This window comes from Hyalella azteca, unplaced genomic scaffold, assembly GCF_000764305.2.
Source record: "Hyalella azteca isolate HAZT.00-mixed unplaced genomic scaffold, Hazt_2.0.2 contig1645, whole genome shotgun sequence".
NCBI lineage: Eukaryota > Metazoa > Arthropoda > Malacostraca > Amphipoda > Hyalellidae > Hyalella > Hyalella azteca.
This window is the reverse complement of record NW_025931949.1, coordinates 897,424-919,299: the sequence shown is the minus strand read 5'-3', so window position 1 is coordinate 919,299 and position 21,876 is coordinate 897,424. Positions and strand designations below refer to the sequence as shown.

Sequence of the window (21,876 nt, the reverse complement as noted above, 5' to 3'; positions counted from 1 at the left end):
GGGATAATCCAGGACACTTGAAATTAAACTTTAGTTTAAAATGTTTGAAACATGCACAGTGTACTCATCCATTACTAACAGTATGTACCCTGAAGTCCTCCTCTACCTATGTAGATGATGTAGATGTCGAATAAATGATATTTTTGTGATTTTTACTTGTTTTTCCTTCATTGATATGATATTACCATATCCATACATTACCATATTATTGATGTGATATTACCATATCCATGAACAGCCATTGAAAATTTACAATGACCTTGTCCACTGCAAGCTTCATATCAGCAGCCCTATAGCATTTCTTCCGTATCTGTAAGCTTACAGGACTGGGCTTGTAATTTTGCACCATTTTAATTGGGTCAATTGAATTCATCATAACAGAAAAAGATTGTAAAAACATACCTGGCAAAGAAAGAACTATTTTAGTGACCACCATCATATTTTTTAGAGAAATAAATCATAGTTTATATTAATTATTTTTCATTTTAAGTTACGCGGTGCACAATTCTATCTATGACATTCTATGCACAATTTTGCAATAAACAATGATGCATTAATTTTTTTGTCAAGTAAATTTTTTTGCTGAGCAAGGTAAATGTAATCAAAATTCTTTGTTAATTGATTTTTTCATTAACTGGAGCCTTTGCTAACCAAGGTTCTATTTTAAATGCATATTAAGGGTTGTCTCTTAATACCACGTCATTCAGAAATGGTTGCCATTTTGTTTTAAATTGAGGTAAAATTTTGTCAATGAAGTTTTAAAGCTGACACCTGTCTGCAATTTTTTTTTCAAGCAAAATATTTTTAGTGCATTTTCTCATTTATGGAAAAAATGCACTATTGTGCTCCCCATGTCCGTCCGTCTGTCTGTCCATCCATGACTTCACGTTTTTGTCGACAAGAAAATGCACTCTCTGTCACTCACTGCAGTGAGTACTGAGTTATATATTTTTACTACAGACCTTAGCAGTAGTACCTTTTTGAAATATCACTTTTCAATTTTTTTTCAACAATTTTTTAGAGCTAGTGAATCTATGATTTCTTAAGTTCCTTTATGCTACCTAGATAGGAAAAATGCTGAAGTTTAGGCCACTACCATTTTTAGTTTTGCAATATATGCCGTGGCTGAGGACTGTGGCCCCCAATCCTACAAGACTGGCAATAGCAGAGGCTCTCATCAAGGATGAGTCTCCAGCTATCAATTTGCAAACCACTAGATTTGTCAAGTTGTTGAAGCTGTTCTTAGATTAATTTTACATTTGGATTTTGAACCATATCTACAGTAGTACCTTTGGAAAATAACAATAAGAAAATTGTTAATAAAGAGTATGCCCTGTTCTTCAATCAAACCTGTATATCTAATTTTTTTTATCACATTCAGCATACCCAATAACAACAGTGGCCCAAGTAACACAAAATATTCATGGAAAGTTTTTTGCTTGGGACAAACTTTATCCAACTCCTGCCATTTCATAACAATTCATGCAGTGGTATAAACTTGCACTAAACATGAGATTCCTTTCTATTATATCATTCATTTAATAATTCTTCATTGCAGAATAGAGATTAGATGTTCTTGTATAATTTAACTCTTCAGCGTGCCTCTGGCATCACGCATGCCGTGCATGGCAACTTCTCCGGGTCACGCAGCCAAGAGCTGGTTGTGTCCCGGGGCCGTTCTCTGGAGCTCCTCAGGCCAGACCCCAACACTGGCAAGGTGAATTTATGACATTTTCTGCAATTATTTTAATTTTTCATCAAAACATTCATTTTAGCAGTTTGCAAAAACATACCTAACTTAGAAAAATCATTTTAGCTGCAGTTTGTAAGTTCAAATAGTAGGGCTAGAAGTTCTTGTTAAAAAAATGAGTATTTATACATAGATAAAATCAAATGATAACTAGTATACCTATATCTCAAAATACCAGTCTGGAAACCTGGATCTGGTAAAATCAAATTTAATGAAATGTTGATCTGAGGATTTTTCACATTGGAATCATGGAAGAACTTTAGATATATATACCGCAGATGTTCAATATGTTATCTTCTATTACTAATATGTTCAAGTGCATTACTATTCTATTCTTCTATTACTAACTTCACAGGTACATACCATCCTAACTACAGACATCTTTGGGATTGTGCGCTCACTCATGTCCTTCAGGCTCACTGGAGGCAGTAAAGGTTTGTGGCATACCATTGATTGTTATTGCTGCGAGTAATTTGAATCTTATATCTCTATGGCCATGACAAGTTGTCAAGTTAAATGAAAATGAGTGTCACCAGTTAAATTTTTAATTAAATATTAGTTCTACTTATTCTTGTATTTTTAGATAATTATTAAAATATTGGACTGAATTCTGATAATTTTATCTTGGCAAATAAAGTCAAAGTCATTAGAGTGAAATGAAGTCAATGCCATTAGAGTGAAACATAAATTTATACATTGCCTAATTGCCTAATTTGTAGTGCATAAAATAGGTATATATTCTTTTCCCTATTTTTTCTTAGGTATTTTAAAGCCTGAATGATTAATATAACTATAGCTCCTACCAAATGTTATGAGGAAAGAGTTGCACTGTCATGCTTCTTAGTACCGGTATGACATATATACTTGACTGACGTAAATTAACACTGACTGACATAAGCATGACTGATGAAATTAGTATAGATTGGCAGAATTTGTTCCTTTGAGTAGGTTTCATTGAAGACCAGAAAATTTGTTTTATTGGAAATTTTCTTATTTTTTTTTCAATACATCAAACAATATTTTCTGTTTGCACTGGTAAATCAAAAATCACGATCGATGTACATTTTTATTTTGTGAACAGTGTTTTGATTTACCAGTGTAACAAAAAAATATTATGCGATGTATGGTATTGAAAAAACTAAAAAAAATTGTCAATAAAACCTCTGGTCTTCAATGAAACCTACTTAGTATGACATGTATATAGCTCAGTTCCAAGTACCACATAATTTTCTCTACATGACTAAACACATTTTGGTTATTATTTAAATTCAATTTCCCTTTCAGACTACATTGTGGTTGGATCGGACTCAGGCCGTATTTCTATCCTTGAATACAATGCTGCCAAGAATCAGTTCGACCGAATACACTTGGAAACTTTTGGCAAGAGTGGCTGCCGCCGCATTGTGCCGGGCCAATACCTTGCTATTGACCCCAAGGGGCGTGCTGTCATGATAGGTGAGGTGTTCACATTTACTATAATAGCAAAGAGGGAATACCTTCATTCTGTCACAGCTGTGAACATGGCTTTTTTATCTAAAGTGACAACTCGTCTATTTATGGTTATTGATTGTGCCATTATACTGCTGTACCTCAATATATGCCTATTATTTTTTGTTGTTATCTAAACATTTGCAATCATCACTATGTTGTATCAGTTATGCAATAAAGAACAAATTAACAAATGGCTCGTCTACTGTCTTTTTGAACTACAAAGCAATGAAAGCATAGGAGAATTTGATGTAATACCTCTGTTAACCTCAAATGATTGCGTGCACACTTGTGGCGGCTCAATATTGTATACCAAATAGCAGGAGAATTACCTAGTGTTTACTTAGTATGCCAGACCTAGACATGGCGTGTTCATTTCCCTATATTCAGAGTCCTGTCACTATTAGTTTCTGACGTAAATATATCATAGTTACATGTGGTGTTATTGCAGGTGCTGTGGAGAAGCAAAAGCTTGTGTACATCCTAAACAGGGACGGACAGGCACGTCTGACCATCTCGTCGCCCCTGGAGGCGCACAAGAGCAACACTCTCGTGTATCACGTTGTGGGTGTTGACGTGGGCTTCGAGAACCCACTCTTTGCCTGTCTGGAAATAGATTATGAGGTACAGTGGTACCTTGTCAAATAGTTCTGCAAGTTGGTTGAGAACCATGTGAATTTATCCAAAAAGAAATGAACTAGGTACATTATTTCATCTCTTAAGCCTAGGAATGTTAGGTAGTTTTTTTCCTGTGGTATTCATTCCTTTTAAAATAATGAGAAATTGATATGAGTGAAGTTATCTGCTCCCTGGCGGATTGCCACATCATTGCCTAGCTATGTGATGTATGCCACTTCTATTTTGGCTATTCCCAAACCAACCTTTGCTGGCTTGAAACAACTCGCCACTTGTTGCAACCAAAATACTTAGAATATTTCTCTACAAACAAATGGGTGCTTAATAGGATCTAACTCGAATTTAATTGCAAATAGATAACTTTATTTGGCAATTTTTCACATTTTTAGGTCAAAATATCATTTTGTCGACGTCTATAAGATTCAAAACCCTAGATACAGCTGTAGTTTGAAGACATGGTGCTTTTTAATAGGGGATCATTTCTGCTATCTTTGATTTTATTCCTTTGATATAACTTTGTTCATAAAGTTACCGTCAAGATTAAACTTCGGATGATATAATTGCAAGGGATTTGTTGACTTGTTTGCATTGCTGAATTTCTGTAACATTAATTACTGAATTATTGTAACATTTTTGTTTGCATTGCAGGAGTCTAACATCACTGTGTTGCAGGAGCCTAACATCACTGTGTTGCAGGAGTCTAACACAGGGTTGGCAATGATTAAATCATGTGATTAAATCACTTGATTTTTTTATAATAAATCATGATTTTTTTTTATTTTTTTGATTTTTCATATATTTAAAAATATTGAGTGGTGGTCTTTAATTTATATTGTGGTATTGTTATTCATGGTTTAGCATAAATGTACTATGAATGACAAATTGGTATATAAACTTGTTGCCTTTAGTGTGTATTAGGTTCAAATAAATTGAATGTTTTTGGTACAGAGGCATCAAGTGTGCAATACATTGTACGTAGCTAGCAGTTTAGCTAATTCTTATAAGGCTATAAGTAGTTTAAACAGTGTTAGCTTTTCTCATAACTTAAGTCTCGTTTCAAGTCGTATGAGGTTTGTTTGGTTATCGTTCAGTTTATGTTTAGTATTGGTTTATTGGTCTGAATTAAATGGGAACAGTGCATTCAGTCACTCAGTCACTACTAGTCGGAGTGTATAGAAGGTAGAGTCTGGTAGATTTATAGGACATAAAACTAGTAGATCTATTGATAGTGCTGTGCACTGTGCTATCAGTTACCTATCTGTTATGTGACTCTTTAATGTTTAGGAGATCTGCATTCCAGAAGTGTGTTTTTGTATATTGAAGCCAGTTAAATGATCAATATTTAGCTCATTACCTTGCTCCATACAAACTTTACAAAGCTAATGAATAGACTTATCAATAATTGGTTACCCAAAAATTCTTAAGTGGTAAACATCACCTTGGCCTGTTGGCCATTATCGAAGGCCAACAGGCCTTCAATAATGAAGGCCTTCAATAATGAAGGCCTGTTGCCCTTCAAGTGCCCTTTTTAGCCATCCATTATGATCCATATACTGTTATTGTTAGTAGGCTAATTGCAACATAAAAAATAACACTTCAAAAAGACAAAAAATCTGAAAAAAATCAAATAAATAAAAAAAATCATGAAAAAATAAAAAAAATCACCAACCCTGATTGTGCTTTTTTGTTTTATTTGGCATAATTTTACGATGTGCATTTATTTTTTGAGATTCATTTGTAATCTAGACTTATGTGTAATCGGAATTTCTAATTTCAGGAAAGAAAAGCGACACAGAGATGGATCCTAGAAGAAGGAGAAGGAGCGAGATAAAGAGAAGAGCGGTGAGAAGCGTCGCAAGAAGCACCACCCCTCGTACTGGTAGAGCAACCAGACGTCGGAGATGCTAGCTCCTCTACGACTCAAGGTTGTCACTTTATTTAGCCTTGGTTTAACTTCTATACTTCTAAATGATCTTTTTCTGTAAATTATTTTTAAGTTGGATTAAAAGCTGAAAATGAATTTGTCCAATACTTTGTCAAGAATTGCATTGTTGGCTGCGTCTCAGTCTGAAAGTGCGGAAGTTTTATTTTGTGTTGTTAGTCTTAAAACTAAAGGATTATTGCCCTTTCCCAAGCTCTCTGAATCCGGCAATTTTTCATTGGGTTTCAAATATACTTTTGCTTTCTAAAATTTATTTTTGTTCACTAGGTGGTTAATGTTGGCTAATTTTAGGTGGAATATGCCAAAAAAATCAGAAGCATCTTTTAGTAAATTTATGCGTTTTCATCCGTAAAGTTAATAATTCAGTGTCACTCTTGTTGTGAGTTTGTGTTGAATCAAAGTTTGTCCCGAGTGTTGAGACAGCTTCACAGAATTAACTACTGATGAAAAGATCAACAAAAGTCTATATCATACACAAAAACTAACATACTGAACTCAGCATTGCTGACTAATGATATGCAGTTGTTAGTCTTTGCACGTGGATAAAACATAGTTCATGGGCAAATTACTAGATTACTTCCGTTATAAATTTCATTTAGAGTTAGGGAGTTGAGATGGCTACTGGAATGTGGGTTAAAACGGTGTAGTGTGTGGCACGATTGTTTTCGATACCGAGCGTTCTTTACGTCGAAGGTTGGCGAGCCTATCGCGAGAGAAATTCCATCAGTCGGGGATTCCATCAGTCCAGATTGCGTAGTGGCAGCCTATATAAGAACCCTAAAACTGGCGCCGAAGGTTGTTCTGAAAGGTTGTTCGCCGAAGGTTGTTCTCTCGCGCCGAAGGTTGTTCTGTCATGATGGCCCGCGGCCGGGTGGCCGTCCGCTAGCCCGTTTCCGAACATTACCAATCGCAATAAATTCACATTCATTGATACAGCTACGATCCCTGTAAGAGAATCTACAAATGAAGACCAGGTTTTCGCTACATTCCTATACGGCCAACGTCAAAGCAATGGCCACGCCAGACAACCCGAGAAGCAACCAGACTATCAGCGGTTATACAGCCGCTAACCCATTCAAGTAACGTCGACTATACGGTCGGACTTATCAGCAGCAAGTCTGAAATTCATGACAAGTAATCTAATTATTCGTCCTTGAACTATGTTCTGTACACACGGCTTCTGTTCTTGAGTGAAATTCTGATGCTGAACCTTGTATGATGAGGATGTTGTACAGCCCGATACACTTTCTCATTAGAGCTATTTTTATGCGCTAACCATCAATTATTTATTCCCGAGTTACATTGTTTACTTCAAATTATAGATTAGTTTTCCCTTATAAACTTGTCCTATTGGAGTTTATTATCTTCGCATAAAAACAGAATATATACATAATTCGTACCACTAAATTCTTAAAAAATGTGCATTAGCAAACATTCTCAATTAGTAAAACTTAGACAGGTTTGATTATTGAAGCCTACTTTTTTCTCACGGTTATATATGGCCTCATGTTGATAATTATCCCTTTACTTCAAGTTCAATCATGAAATGAACCAGGCAGTCTGCATGCGTGCGCCTACCACTATACCAGATCTGACTACTGCTGCCCCGCCCTGTAGAGTTGATGCAATCAATCTCTTCCAATGGGCTACTAAAGGATTGTTATCCTGCTGTGACCTGAAGTAAGTTATATATTATGTGGCTTCTGTTAAGTTAACAAATGGAATTATGCAAGTTTTACTACAATGTTCCAGATCAAACCGCTGCCTCCGCGTCCCAGCGAGGGTGTCACTCCTGACCCCCCCTCTTGCACCATCATAGAAATCAACGCCTCGTCCTCCACCGCCAACGTCTTGCTCCGCTCTTCATCCTCTTCAAGTCTTGATGACGCCTGTGCTGCCTCAACTGGTTAGTAAAGTGCCGTCTAATTCCATAATATTTTGGTTCCGTGGATTATACCAAATATCTACAGCCTCGGTAATATTTCAGCAGTCGTGGCATCAACAATTTTAATTTTAGTATAATTGTCTTATGTAATCATTAATATTTCAGTTATCCTGCCGTGGCTCTTGTTGTTCACAGCATCATTATTTACAGTGGGCTGCGCACCGGCAAGTGCAACGTCCCACGCAAGCGAGAGCAGCAACAGTAGCAGTGAGAGCAGCAGTCGGGTGTCTCCCCCTCCTTCTGGCTACCCGAACCTTCCTCCTGGGTACACCCTTACCCAGCCCATGCTACAGCGTCCTTCCTCTGATAAAACTTCTGCGTCTCCAACCACTGCGGTTTGTTTCCTTTTCAATCTCAAAACTTGCTCATTGATTATCTTGCATTAGAATAGGCATTGGCTGTTATTCTATGCACTACAAAAGCATCAAAGCCATGGTGAGACTTTAGGTCTGCTCGTGCAACATTGTATTGGAGTGGTCTTTGTTTCACAAGCCACCTTGCTGCAGGTTTACCTCCAACCATCTTGGTTTAACTCCTCTTAAAGTGTAAGTACTGATGATCCATGCTTGTCTAATGACTGGGTTTTATGCAAGAAGATTATGCGCGGTCCTCAATTCTTGCGATTTTAACTTTAACAACTTTGGTCACAGTAATAATTAATTTGACTCTACAATGCACACAAAAAGTATGATTTGAGCTCTTCTGATTTATTACCAGTTCTGAATTAACAGGCACTAGTAAGTGGAATTTCTTCCAGTGCTGCTTTGCTTCCGCAAAATTTAATTCAGGTTTTGATGTTAGTTGTAGAGCAGGAACAGGTTTTGTTGAAGAGCGTAGAATACTTTTTTGCATTTTTTTCTTTCTGTCAATTTGGCGAGAAGACTTGATTGAATTAAAAGTCTGAATATAAGGTTTATGTGAATTTATTTGCTCCTGTGAAGGGTGATGCGTGCTCTCGTCGTAAGAGCGACGGCGGCAGCGCCGGGTGCAGCCAGCAGTTCAGCAAGTGCGACGTTTGTGGCGAGACTGGCGGGGTCACCAATACCGTCAGGTGAGTCACCACTGCTCTTAATGTCTTCTTCAACTTAGAACTTTAATTCAATGTAAATACTAACTTGGTTATTTGATGTTGTGTTGTATTGAATAATCTTGAGATATGGAAGAGCGTCATACTGACTAGGAAGTAGGCTTGGTTTGTTGACTGGATCGAGGTTATGCATGTTTGATGATTTAATTTGCGACATTGGTTAGTGCGAATTATTCCACTGTGTTCTAGGTTATGGTTTGGATTACGTTCTTAAGCAGAAGAAGGAAAATTATTACAATAAAGCTTACGATTCATGTTTACTGCTATCCAGCAGTTGCGACGAATGTCACAAGGCATACCACTTCAACTGCCTCGAACCTCCCCTGAAGAAAACCCCCAAGCGTCGTGGTTACTCGTGGTACTGCGAAGACTGCGAGCCTTCCAAGTAACGCTCGGAGTTGGTCGCGTCGGCACAAAGCTCTCATTGCAACCGGAAGACTGGCTACGTCATCAGCCTTGAATCAAGCAAGATATCTTCCAATGAACACTTTTACGCCGTTTAGTGTTTGTATTAATTGATCTGGGAACTTATCTTTTTGAACGGATCAAGGCGATGTTGGTCGGCTGCAACTCTTGACTTTACTTTTAATTATGGCATGTCACAAATCTCAAGAGTGGTTGTGATATTGAGTTAAATAATTTGGTGGCCAAGTTTAGTATAAGATATTCCGTATTTTAGTGAAAAAATGATAGGTTAAAATCGACGCTCAACAGATAAATACTTGAATATAACTATTATTTACTAGTCTTCTTTCTTGACGATTTGATTTGGACTTTATTTATAGTTTAAAACTTCTTAATTTGTTGCTTTGTTCCATAGCTCCAATGCACGCGTATTTTTAAAGGAACTAGTTACAAATTGATGACCAATTTCCGACATCAGTAATCATACAGATGCTTATGCTTTTAATTATATAGCTCGTTCCAGTGTAAATTTTTATTTAAATGATAGATGAGCTTGCCCACGATATTTTTTTAGCGCGGCAGCGCCTAGCGTTTCACTGTTTTAATGCATTCATCTGCTGTCATTTGCTGGCAAACTACTACGATACTGTTAATTGTCCCTGCAAGTGGTGGGTGCGACAGTTTTGCCGTGTGTTTCCCAGGAGACAACGGTCATGTTTAGTTCAATTTATATCTGTGATATATACGTTCTTAGGTTTTGACTCAAATTGGTATTGGCAGTCCACTGAAGATCCGTTCCATTCGTAGGCAGTTTACTGACCTGACTGAGCTCTTACTTGTTCAATAATTTAAACGGCTTCTCCTCTCCTTATCTTTGCTTAGAGTTGATAAATGTGAAATTTTTGTTGCGTATTATTTGTATAATAGTTGAGTTCTGAGGTCGAATCTCTGCATGAAAAAATTTAGCTCCTAGGTATCGTGCCAACAAAAATTATAATTTGTTACTTTCTCGCCATCAACAAATAATTTTAAGTTTCAGCATGTATTGTCTTTAATATCTCAGAATGTCATTTCTATCTGGCAAATAGTATGCGCTACATCTAAGCAACTATCATGGTACTCTGGCAGCGTATCATGAGTTCCATGCTAACAAAGCAGAGTTTGTTCACTGTACGAGACTACCTCTGAATTCTTGTTCTTATTCGTAATTTTAATTCCTTGAAAACTCTCTCTTCCTTCTTGCTGTCTTCCCTGAATATATTAGTTCCATAATGATGACACTGCCGCTGAAAATTTAAGAAGCTTTGAAGCAACTTAATGATTTTTCAGGGCACGGCCTCTGAAGTTAACGCTTCATTTGGATTTTAATTAAATTTGTTTATACCTCTCCTGCTTTTTTCGTACATGACCAATTATTCTTGCGTGTTAACTGTGTTGTGTGGCAAAAACAATTTGATTTATATCAATTTTTTAAAATAATCGTTGCTCGTCTGAGCGTTTCCGAGGTACGCTGAGAACCTTGCCAGCTCTATTGGCCAGTTCTATTTGCGTATTTGCCTTTTCCTACGAAAAAAACGACCGCTATACACTTCAAACGCGCATGCTCCATTGAACAGCCTCCTCAACTGTCCCTTCAAGGCAGACCGATTATTCTATCCCAAACAGCTAAATTATTCGGGATGACGTTCGATTGCAGGCTCTCGTGGAAGCCCCACGTACAGGCTCTGAAAGGCAGTTGCCTAAAGAGATGGAATCTGCTGAGACACGTGGCCGGCCTGACATGGGGAGCCGACAGACTAACCCTGTTACGCCTCTACAGAGCCACAACCAGATCTAAGTTAGACTACGGCTGCATTATATACCAATACGCCAATAAAGAAACACTATCTGTACTGGACTCTATCTATAATTCAGCTATACGAATATGCACCGGAGCCTTCAGAACATCACCCATCCTCAGCTTATATGCAGAGAGCGGTGAACCTCCACTCTATCTCCGCCGAATACAGCTCACTCTACAGATGATAGCCCGTCTCAAGCAATTACCTCAATCCCCAACATGGCGCAGCGTTATAACTGAAGATCGACCAAACAATTTTCCGTACAATATTCCGTCATCCGAAGACTATGAAACACTGCTTGCAGCAACGCAGGCTCATGTACTAGAAGTCATACCAGCCATATTTGAGGATACCCCTACATGGCGCATCCCAATCAACACATTCTGCCCGGACCAAAACTACCCACGGAAGCAAAGCTCACACCCAACCGAGATGAGAAACCTCTTTCTCCAACATGCATCTCCAGAGCATGCAAACTCTACGCATATTTACACCGACGGCTCTAAGACGAACGGCGCAGTGGGATGTGCAGCGGCGGTGTCAAGACGACTCAGTTCGAGCTCGTCAATCTTCACCGCCGAGCTGGTCGGTGTCAGCTGTGCCCTTAGCCTCATAGACCAACTGCCCGGAGACGACTTTACAATATTTGTAGACTCCAAAAGTGTGGTGCAGGCTTTGAGAGCTTATAATAGCAGGTACCCCATCGTCTGGGAGATCCTAACCGGGCTGGTGCGCCTGGCGGGGGCGGGGAGAGCGGTGATCGTCTGCTGGGTGCCCTGACACGTGGGGGTGCGAGGCAACGAGAGGGCGGATGAACCAGGCGATCTATAGCGAGCAGGTCCCTTGCCGAGACCACTACCCTATCATCAAGGCAAGTATCCGCCATATCTGGCAGAAACACTGGCTGAACGTGAGAGAGAACAACTAAGAACAATCAAGGATTGTGTACGAACGTGGAGTTCATCTTACCAGAAATCCCGGAAGATGGAGGTAGCGCTGTGCAGACTAAGGATTGGCCACACGCGCCTCACTCACAGCTATCTGATCGAACGCCGTCCTATGCCGTATTGCAAGGATTGTTTGGTACCCCTGACGGTCTTGCATGTTATGGCGGAATGCCAGAGCCACAGTGATACCCGGCAAAACTACTACCCCAACACTACTGCCCTAAGCCCAAATGAAATGCTGTCTAAGATGCTGAGAGAAGTTCCCCGAAGCATCTTTGGGACTGACAACCTCAGACGATCTAGGATAGAACCTGCGCCTTGGAAATAGAAAAGCATACACCCTAGACCAGATGAAGCAGGCTACGAGCCTGAAACCAACGAAGAAGCCTGACCCTGCAAAACGAATATCGGACCTTCGGCGCGAAATAGACTACACTGATCTGAAGCGCTAGAAACCTCTCCCTACTACTACTACTACTACCACTACTACTACTACTACTATTTGCGTATAATCGTATATAATTATAGTTTTTTCGGTCAAATTCTAGATTATGATTTCATTTCTATTTGCGTTCGCCTTTGCAGTATATTTATCACATGAACCAAAATGTCGCGCTGACGGGAAGATATAGAACTTGGGTTAAAACACTCCTAATTTATTGCGTTTGCCTTGCGAACTTTAGCTGATTATTCATTCAAGTTATATTTCAATGCATTTTTTATAAATATAAGGGAAGCAACAGTTTCTCGAGATCCATTTCCGATAAGATGATTGGTTACTTATCTTTGACAATTCTGAATCGTGGTAAATCTGGGTAATGGTTTTAGGGCATTCGTAAAATTACTTTTTAGAGCATTTTCTCATTTGTGGGGAAAAACGCGCTATTGTGCTCGCCATGTCCGTCTGTCCGTCCGTCTGTCTGCCTCTCCGTCCGTGACTTCACGTTTTTGTCGACGGGAAATGCGCTCTCTGTCACTCAATGCAGTGAGTACTGAGTTATATTTTTTACAATGCACACTGTGACCATCAAACTCGAAGGCTAAAGCTATTACGANTACGAATTTTTTCCAGTGCACCAGTCCGACACATTCGCGCACAGTTTTAACGTCGCTCAACGGTTTTTTTTTTTTATTGCACTCCGTTACCATTTTAAATCATTTTTACCGTATGTATTTCATTTCTGTCTGTGTACGACTAATACATATTTGGTTTCGGGTCGACAATATTTAAATCTAATTATATCGCAAAAACCCTTACGGCAGGTTCAAAGCAAGTCTACGGAGAGAACAGTTCTGCTGCATGCTGGAAGTTAGTTGATTTCGGTTGAACTCAATTGTGGAAATAGTATTCATGTTTGAGCTATAAAGTATTAGTTCAATCATGATAGCATCAATCCTTTGAGTGAAACTTTTATGCATGAAATGAAGGAATATAAAATTATTGTTAGAAATTTTGTGCTATGAAGATAAGCCAACGGCGAAACATTGCGACCTCATTCAAGCAATGTTGAATGTTGAATTGATTTTTAGTTAACCATTGATTATCCGTACTGCTATTGCGATACCTCTGAGCTCTGGAAACGTAGACAGGAAGGGACCACAATTGGAACAAACACAGCTGAGGATATAAGATCTTCCGGGACAAGCATTCAGAGCGCTTGGTCTCTCTGTTGCACTGAATTCTTTTGTCTCGCAATCATCGAAAGAAGCAATTGAAGCATAACAATTAAATTCAGGGAATGATTATATAAGAATAAGGAACAATCTTGTGGTTCTTCTTCGTTGTTCTTGATTGGCCGTGATTTTTCTAACTACTTCTTGACAGTTCTTCCTTGATTAAAATACTCTTGCCTTCTTGCTGTTAGATTGTTGGCTCATAAGAAGAGCGTGGTCTGAGGCGTCAATTTCTTGACTCGATTGCTGGAGCTTTTTTCGAAGTAGTTGCGATTGCTGCAGGAAATGTCGAGGGATAACTTCGAATTATACCTGAATCACAACATTGATTCTTGAATGGAATCATTTTTTTTCGCCTTTGTTCTTCATTCATACTCGATATTTTATCCAATAAATTATCATTTTTTACTCAATGTATCCGATTTCACTCCTGGGTTTAATGCCTATTTTATAATAAGAATAACACTTCTACGCCTTGTGTTTTTAGTCTGCCTAGTGTTTTTTTCGCTGGTCTCCCGGAAACTATATACATTTTAAAACATTTTGGTCCTTTGGCAAATTTTATCACTAATTTTGCAAGTTTTATTAAACACCAAACTTACAGCAGGCAACAGTATAATATTTTCGTTGAAGAGCTGGGAACCAGCCGTGTAATAAATTTATGATTTTCAATAAGGTCTGGGCGATAGAAATGAATATCATCTATCCAAAACGAAATGCGGTACTGATAGATGTTTAACAAATTTGAACTGAAATACAAACACAAAAAAAAACTGTTTATACTGTTAACAGAGTGCAATAAAAGTATACTGGTGTGATGTGGCTCCAGAATTTTACGCACCGAATCATTGGTGGAAGATTTTGCTTACCAACATACAATGAAGTGTCAACTCGAACATTTGTATTCTGTTAGTAGATTATTATATGATAGAAGACACGATAAAGGCGCTAAATGTAATATGAGAAAGTTTTTTTTTTCTCGTCTCCTCTAACGCATAACTACTGTGAGACTTCATTTCGTTGTAATTTTAGAGTTTGTTTAATTCAATTTTTGTTAGATATTTTGAAAGTCTAATATTTATTTGTGAGCTCTACATTTTCGAGTGCAGCGCGTTTTCATAGATCGTTTACCGCCAGCAGCTTTTCTTTCAAATCGAAATAGATTTTCACGATGGCGAAATTTAACATTGAAAGCGACGATTGTTAATTCGATGGTCAACTTCTGGGGAGCGTTGAAGGTTTGAGTGAAATAAAGGAAATAAGTAGTGTAAATCAGTTTTGCAACAGGCCATGGGCCTATTTCTTCAGCGCCGACACTTCTATTCTACTTCTTCTATCAGTTCAGATTAGTGTAAGTTAGTTTTGCAGCAGTTTTATTTTTGTCGACTGACTAATTATTAAATTAAGATCTTCTGGAGTCAGATCAAGCAGAAGAATTAAATTTGTTGCGAACTGAGGAGTGAGGTCGTGTAGATCCTGCATAGCAATCCAAGATGTAATAACAACTGCAATATAGGAAGTTAGGAACTGATCGACGACACCTCTCACGTGCATTTGCAGCATTTAAAATGCTGCTTCTCTATACTACACTCTTTGCTCTTAACCACTCAAAATTTAATGATTTATGCATTCCGAAACTGCTAACAATGCTTGTTTCACGGTCTAAGAAAAATTGTTTGCAAGAAATCATAATTTCTGCTCACTGTTTTTATTTCTGGTGACTTTCATTCAAAATGAACAAAGCCGTCAAAGCGCGTACAGATATGATAAAAACTGTTTATAACACGTCTTTATAAAAACGGTTTATATATACCCAACAGTTTTTAGTCTTTTAAATTCTAACAATAAATGTTTACAAGCTCGTAAGACGTATTAGCTAATTTACTCAAAAGGGAGTTATCTCCATTCATAAGGGAATATCTTTAAAGCTATTTATTGTTTAGATATTTCTTTGAATAAAAAATTCAGGCTGCAACTTTATGCATTTTCTAGAAATTCCGTTGTTTCGTTATACGTGCAAAGAAGCAGTCGGCAGCTTACTGTTGAACGCGTCTAAGTGACGGTCCAACACGCTTTCATTTCTCACAACGGTCGTTGTAATTCGGCTGTAGAAGTTTTGTTCTTATTATATTCGGAGCCTTGCAATCTGGTCAACTGCTATTCGTTATGTGCACTCTAATTTTTTTTAATTTAGTACATTATGATCACTTGATCAGATGCTTTTCGTTTTTCTTATGCTTAAACACAATAAACATATTGCTTGACGAATCTACACTTTGAGTTTGACAGTTCAAACTTCAAACTGGTACACTCAAAACCATTTTAGTGTTTATAACTTGTACTCCAGCAAACTTCAGCACCCACAACAATAGCCGCTATTGTTGTGGATAGGAAAGCATATCTGTAGACTGTAGTCTGTAAGTAAAAATATGGACTGGGATGAGTGTAGAGTCTATGGAATAATGGAACTTATGGAATCCTATAGTATATAATAATAGGCTACGAGCCTATGACACTAAATGACTTAGCTATCATTGTGTCTAACAGTCTAAGGCTGCTAAGGTACAAGAAATTGGAAAAAATAAAGACTGCCAAAGCATTGCAAATGCCAATGTGATTGCTGACTGCCAAGTCCATTACAGCCCACAGGCCAGGGTGCAGAGGGGGAGGGTGGATGCAGTGTTGCCAATATATGGTTTTTTCAGCCCAAAACATCGCCAATCATTTTCAAGATGTGTCGCTAGGCCACTGTGCAGAGAGTGGATGAATATTGCAAGATCTTTGGCGACACTTCAGTAGCCAAATTTTCACCTTCAGAAGATCTTGCCGACACATTTAGATTGAAATTCTTGCATTTAATATATTTCTCAGTCTTTGGCCAACTATTTAGAAAAAAGTAAGGTTTCCGGTACGTTGGATGGATTACGATCTGTCTCTTATACACATCTAGATGTGTATAAGAGACAGCACATGTACCGTACTAACCAATGTAATAGCGAAGTGGTGTCAAATGAAAGCTTCACTATAGACAACTTGTGATCAAAAAGGCTGCGGCACAAGCGCTCGAATGGTCATGGTTTCCCATAAATGTAATATGAAATTAACCCCATTAGCAGCACACTCTGCTTGAATTTTCTTTGCTAATGTAATCTGAGGCAAATTAGGCGTTAAAAACTAGCATTTAGATGGGAAAAATTGTGTGCAGAGAAACGATTCATGACCGCTGTCAGTAAAGTAATAAATAATTGCATCATAGAATTCCAACTCAAACTGTAAGTTGAAGATATCGATAAGAACGATTTATCATCACACTATATTTCACTTAGTAACATCATATGAATTCCGCAGAGAAGTCTTCAATAGTTACCTATATAAGCTACAGCTGAAACAAGGTTCATGTTAGTGAGAGGATATCTTCAAGGGAATGGACAGCTCTAAATGATCAAAACAACATTGTTAGCGCTGCCACCAAGTCACGGCAATACCTCAGAGACAGCAATCTTTAACTAAATTATTCATTTTTACCAAAAAATCATTATTCATTTGATTAAATCAACTTTGACATTTTAATTCTAATAATATATCATGGAAGCCTCGGTGAACACTTGTTCTCGTCACATGGTACTTTACTAAGTGTTTTTAGTTATGGTATAGCTAGTTGTGAAGGTTCAAACATTTGAAAAATATNTTGCCACACAAAGTGACGGAATATAGGGATTTGGTAGGTTTCCATTCTAAAGGCTTTTTAATAAATATGGCAACATTTTGTGACGTTTCATCGTTGCTGACGCATAGTGAAGTGTTTTGAGAGTCATGTGAAGGCAACAGAACTTGAGTAATGCATACGTTTTTTTTTATAGTTTTACATTTCTCGATGCATCCTTAATGTGTCGGAATATACCGCGTTTACCCTACGCTGAGTAATGAAAAACTATTTACAAGCCACGAACTTATTTACAAGGTTGCATGCACATGTTATACCAAATAACTAAATTTACCCTAATAACAGTCCAATTGTACAGCAAGTGTCAACTGAACATGTGATAATCAGATAATGCAGTCAGACCGCTCTAATGTGACTGCAACTACGCAATTGTAAACTTGTTTACATTTTTTTGGCGGGAACTCATCGCAAGTGATTTCTGGTCAAGCTTCACTGTATCCTGATCCATCCATCGTACTGGAAACCTTACTTTTTTCTAAATAGTTGGCTGAAGACTGATGAATATATTAAATGCAAGAATTTCAATCTAAATGTGTCGGCACGGTGCAATTACATATCAATTTTAAATTACCTTGGTAATTTTAGTTTTGTGAACGCCGAACTTAAACTAGAGGAGCGCCTCGCAGCCTCCGGCAGACAACCTCCCATGCTGACAGTCTAGATAACACTGCCTGCGGCAGTGCAGCTGTCAGCTGCGCAATGAAGATTGCGCACACAGCAGTCGTCGACTCGTTGTGTAAGCGGTATATCAATGCAAAATAGTCTTAGAGTGCCAACACAGTCTTAACTTACTCACGGAATGCAAAATGACTCTAATCTTCAAGATCATTTATAAATTAATAAAATCAACATTCTTCCTTAAACAGACACTGGTATGCACAGAAAAACTTTTGCTAATAATAATTATGACCTCAGTTACACACTTACACGTATTTCTTCATAAAATTGACCGCTTTTTGCTTTTAATTTGTAAATGTTTTGTTGACAGGTACAATGGCGAGCCTTATTGCACTTCACCTTCACGATTGTTTATACAAAATTTTTAAATAATCTCCTTAGATTTTTTATATAATGATTGTAATTAATTAATGACTACTTCTCAATACTTATTTAGATGTCAATAAATAGCTTTGTTTTTAATTGGCTTCTCATCTGTAAGGGGCTAAAAATTAACTTTCAACAAGCTGAATGAAACCAAACGATGAAAAAATTATGACAATGCACGAAAAATGATAAAGTCAATACATAATTTAGTTGTTAATTATCTCCTTGTTGTTGTAATTTGACAAACTAATGCGTGCGCAGATGGTAAAAAGTAGCATTAATTTGCTAAATAATATCAAAGGGAACTACTTCGAAGTTCGAATAATATCGAAAAAAACTACCCTTCATTTTTTTAGGTCAAGATTGGTTTCGATTTAAAAAAAGTATATGTGGAACATTTTCAGTGGAAATTCGTCTCAGAACTGTCGATTCGGTCTACTAAAATTTACCAGAATTTCCTCAACATCGCCTTTCGTAGTTCTTCAAACGAACCTTAAGTCAAGGATATAATCGTTGTGATAAAATTATTAAACAAGAGAATTATGAACAAATAAAAATTAGGAAGGAAAAAAACACTTGAATTGCTTAATGAGTTTTTAATTTAAATAGCAATGAGTTGTTGGGCTTAGGTTATAATTTTGTTATCTATGTATTTTCACCCTATTGTTGTATGTGCCATGACTATTTAGATTGATTGACACATTATTTTGTTGCTGAATGGCAGCCGATAATCAATATACATAGGAGATAAATGTATGTTTTGAAAGCAAAAATAATATATATTTAAGGCTTGCAACTGAATTTAAGGCTTTCGACCCTTTTAACGCGTGCGAAATTCTTTTAAGTGTTGTCTACCTTATTGTCCTTTGTTTATAGTCCGTTACATCTATAGTCCACGACTGGCGCATAATTAATTCACCTAACAGTTTTGAAGTGTGTTGATTGCTAAGTGCTGTTCAGCCTGTTATTACTCCGATCTCCAGTTTCTCCTCAAATCAGTCGAATGGATTACTGATAACTGACTAAACTAGTCTTCATTTCCTGAGCATATTAACTTGGTAAGTAATATTTATTCATGAATCGTGATCATTCCTGAATCCTGATTCCATGCATAATCTACTTCTCATATCTCCTGTAAATGGCTCCATCGCGCAAGTCTCGTAGCAGTTCTCCCTTTCTTGGCAATAATTATTGACCGATTTCTGCTTTCAGTGCACCATTTTGGAAAAAATTAAATTAGGATCAGTTTGTTAATGAAAAACCTAGAAACCTAGCAGGAAGCAAAAAACCTAGATCTACCTAGGTTTTTTTGCTTTGGAGTGCCACAGTGTGCCTGCTGGAGTGCTGGGGCTAAATGCCCAAGGATTTCCTGAAAAACCACCATGTGTGTCAGCAAGATCTTCTGAAGGCGTAAATTTTGCTACAGAAGCGTCGCCAAAGATCTTGCAATATTCATCCACTCTCTGCACAGTGGCCCACAGGTTCAATCATTTACATACCTTTATATATATTTTTCATTAATCATGCTGCTTCATGCATAAAAATGCTACCAAACTAGTAAATCAAGCTAAACCTGGGGATGGGCCTGGGCCCTTACCCCTTATGGCCATAGTGAATTTAGTGATGAAGGAAAAAAAATTTTTATTCTCTTCTTCAAGTTCATTTTTAGCACATTTTCTCGTTTATGGAAAGAATGCCCTATTGTGCTGTCTGTCCGTCCGTCCGTTGGTCTGTCCGTGACTTCACGTTTTTGTCGACAAAAAAAAATGATTGCTCTGTCCAATGTGACTCGAGTACAGTACACTGACTCAGTAGAGTAAAGTGTAAACACACCATATTCCAACACTTTAGGGGCATAGCAAGAAATGAATGGCTCTAAAAAAATCACCGTATGTGCAACTCGAGATCTGATTGTTTTATGTCACTTTCAAAACACCACACTATGCGCCACTGCGCCAGCAATGATGAAACATCACAAACTGTTGCCATATTTATTTAAAAGCCTTTAGAATTGAAAATTTACCAAATTGCTGAATTCTGACGCTGTGTGACTAAATTTGGCATATTGTTAGACTAATTCCGATGTCACTGGATTGACTGGAATGTGTGGTGTGATGTTCATAGACTTGCGGACAGAGCGTTTCAAAACCGTAATTCGTAATTCCAACGCCCTGTGTGAGCTATATTGGAATACGACACAGCTCAGAATGAGCTGTGCGTCTCTAATTCTGAGCTGTATCGAATTAGTTTTTATGTGTCTAAAACCGTCTCTTAACTTAATCATCTATTAATTTATTTACCACTTAAAATCAGCAAATACAAGTATACTTGGAGGATTCCTAATATATTCACAGACTTATTTAAAAGTCTCAAACCATAATATTCTTTCTACACAAACAGTTTATCACTATTTGGTAGATCAAGGTCAACTATCAACTTTGACATGTTTTTCAATGTTCTCACTGGGTGAGGTGGACTTCCACTCTGAGGATCATAACATTTTCCCACCAAACCTGGTGTTTTGCGTAAATCTGGTGCACAATAGTATGACATCACTATTTCAACCATCTATGCATGCGTGGAACTAAGACAAAGCTTAATATAAAGGAAAAAGTTGAGAAGTATTGGAATTACCCACGATGTCAGAATATGGTGCGTTTACCCTACTAGTACTGAGTTATATTTTTTAGACCTATTAGTAAACCAGTGAGTTATGGTTCATGTCTTTGCCTCATGGTGCAATTATAAGATTGGCAGTACTTATTGTTATCAGCCAGTCTGTATAGTCCAGGGTGCAGAGTTTGCTAGCAGCATCGCCAAGGTATGGATTTTTAACCCAAAACGTTGCCAGCAATTTTCAAGATGCACTGCCGGCCAGCTGGGTAATTTCTAATAAGAAAATGCTGCAAGAAACTGATAGTATATCCCTTACTCTCCATGCACTGCAACACTTACCGTCAACCGGGGTAACTTGGGACTGGCGGGGTAATTCGGGACAGTCCTCCGACACGGCGTAAAACTGTTATAGTAGCAAAACTAATTGGAATATTGCAAAACTAAAAATAGTGGCATAAACGTCAACATTTTTCCTATCTATGTAGTATAAAGAGAGTCGAAAAATACGACATTTACTAGCTTTGAAAAATTCCTGAAAAAAATGGTGAAAAGCGCTATTTTGAAAAGTTACTTCTGCTAAGGTCTGGAGCAAAAAAAATATTCGCTGTATTAAAAAATTTTACTTACATAAAAGTTGCACCCAGGTGTCGGCTTGAAAACGTAATTGACAGATTTTGCCTATCTCATTCCAAAAAAAANTTGATTGTATCATCATGACTATATTATGCTGAATATTATGTAATATTATCATAAATTAATATCATTAACATTATAGCC

The 21,876-nt window shown here is 37.6% G+C and overlaps 3 protein-coding genes across 4 annotated transcripts; all 3 read left to right on the top strand.

The window, feature by feature from the left end:
- The first annotated feature begins 1,382 nt into the window (after positions 1 to 1,382).
- LOC108669445 (splicing factor 3B subunit 3) lies at positions 1,383 to 5,682 on the top strand. The gene is made up of 6 exons (XM_047883491.1): positions 1,383 to 1,717; positions 2,106 to 2,184; positions 3,035 to 3,205; positions 3,690 to 3,862; positions 4,523 to 4,584; positions 5,652 to 5,682. The coding sequence occupies exons 1-6, from the start codon at positions 1,571 to 1,573 to the stop codon at positions 5,680 to 5,682; spliced, it is 663 nt and encodes a 220-aa protein (XP_047739447.1). The 5' UTR covers positions 1,383 to 1,570.
- On the top strand, positions 5,604 to 10,641 carry LOC108669446 (bromodomain testis-specific protein-like). Of its 2 annotated transcripts, none has more exons than XM_018156775.2 (5): positions 5,604 to 5,799; positions 7,569 to 7,722; positions 7,912 to 8,096; positions 8,703 to 8,812; positions 9,120 to 10,641. In XM_018156775.2, the coding sequence occupies exons 1-5, from the start codon at positions 5,776 to 5,778 to the stop codon at positions 9,235 to 9,237; spliced, it is 591 nt and encodes a 196-aa protein (XP_018012264.1). In that variant the 5' UTR covers positions 5,604 to 5,775; the 3' UTR covers positions 9,238 to 10,641. The 2 variants fall into 2 exon arrangements, with proteins under 2 accessions (XP_018012264.1, XP_018012265.1); XM_018156776.2 differs by having other exon boundaries at positions 5,606 to 5,799; positions 9,123 to 10,641.
- Positions 10,642 to 10,695: 54 nt separating this feature from the next.
- On the top strand, positions 10,696 to 12,505 carry LOC125178802. The gene has a single exon (XM_047883457.1). The coding sequence runs from the start codon at positions 10,933 to 10,935 to the stop codon at positions 11,872 to 11,874; it is 942 nt and encodes a 313-aa protein (XP_047739413.1). The 5' UTR covers positions 10,696 to 10,932; the 3' UTR covers positions 11,875 to 12,505.
- Positions 12,506 to 21,876: the final 9,371 nt, after the last annotated feature.

Bases quoted from the DNA above. Each gene is read 5' to 3' on its own strand.
- LOC108669446 (XM_018156775.2), top strand. From the start codon at position 5,776: ATGCTAGCTCCTCTACGACTCAAG. The intron at 5,800-7,568 runs GTTGTCACTTTA...ACAATGTTCCAG, and splicing joins TAGCTCCTCTACGACTCAAG to ATCAAACCGCTGCCTCCGCG. The intron at 7,723-7,911 runs GTTAGTAAAGTG...CATTATTTACAG, and splicing joins CGCCTGTGCTGCCTCAACTG to TGGGCTGCGCACCGGCAAGT.
- LOC125178802 (XM_047883457.1), top strand. From the start codon at position 10,933: ATGACGTTCGATTGCAGGCTCTCGTGGAAGCCCCACGTACAGGCTCTG.
- LOC108669445 (XM_047883491.1), top strand. From the start codon at position 1,571: ATGTTCTTGTATAATTTAACTCTTCAGCGTGCCTCTGGCATCACGCAT. The intron at 1,718-2,105 runs GTGAATTTATGA...CTAACTTCACAG, and splicing joins CAGACCCCAACACTGGCAAG to GTACATACCATCCTAACTAC. The intron at 2,185-3,034 runs GTTTGTGGCATA...TTTCCCTTTCAG, and splicing joins GCTCACTGGAGGCAGTAAAG to ACTACATTGTGGTTGGATCG.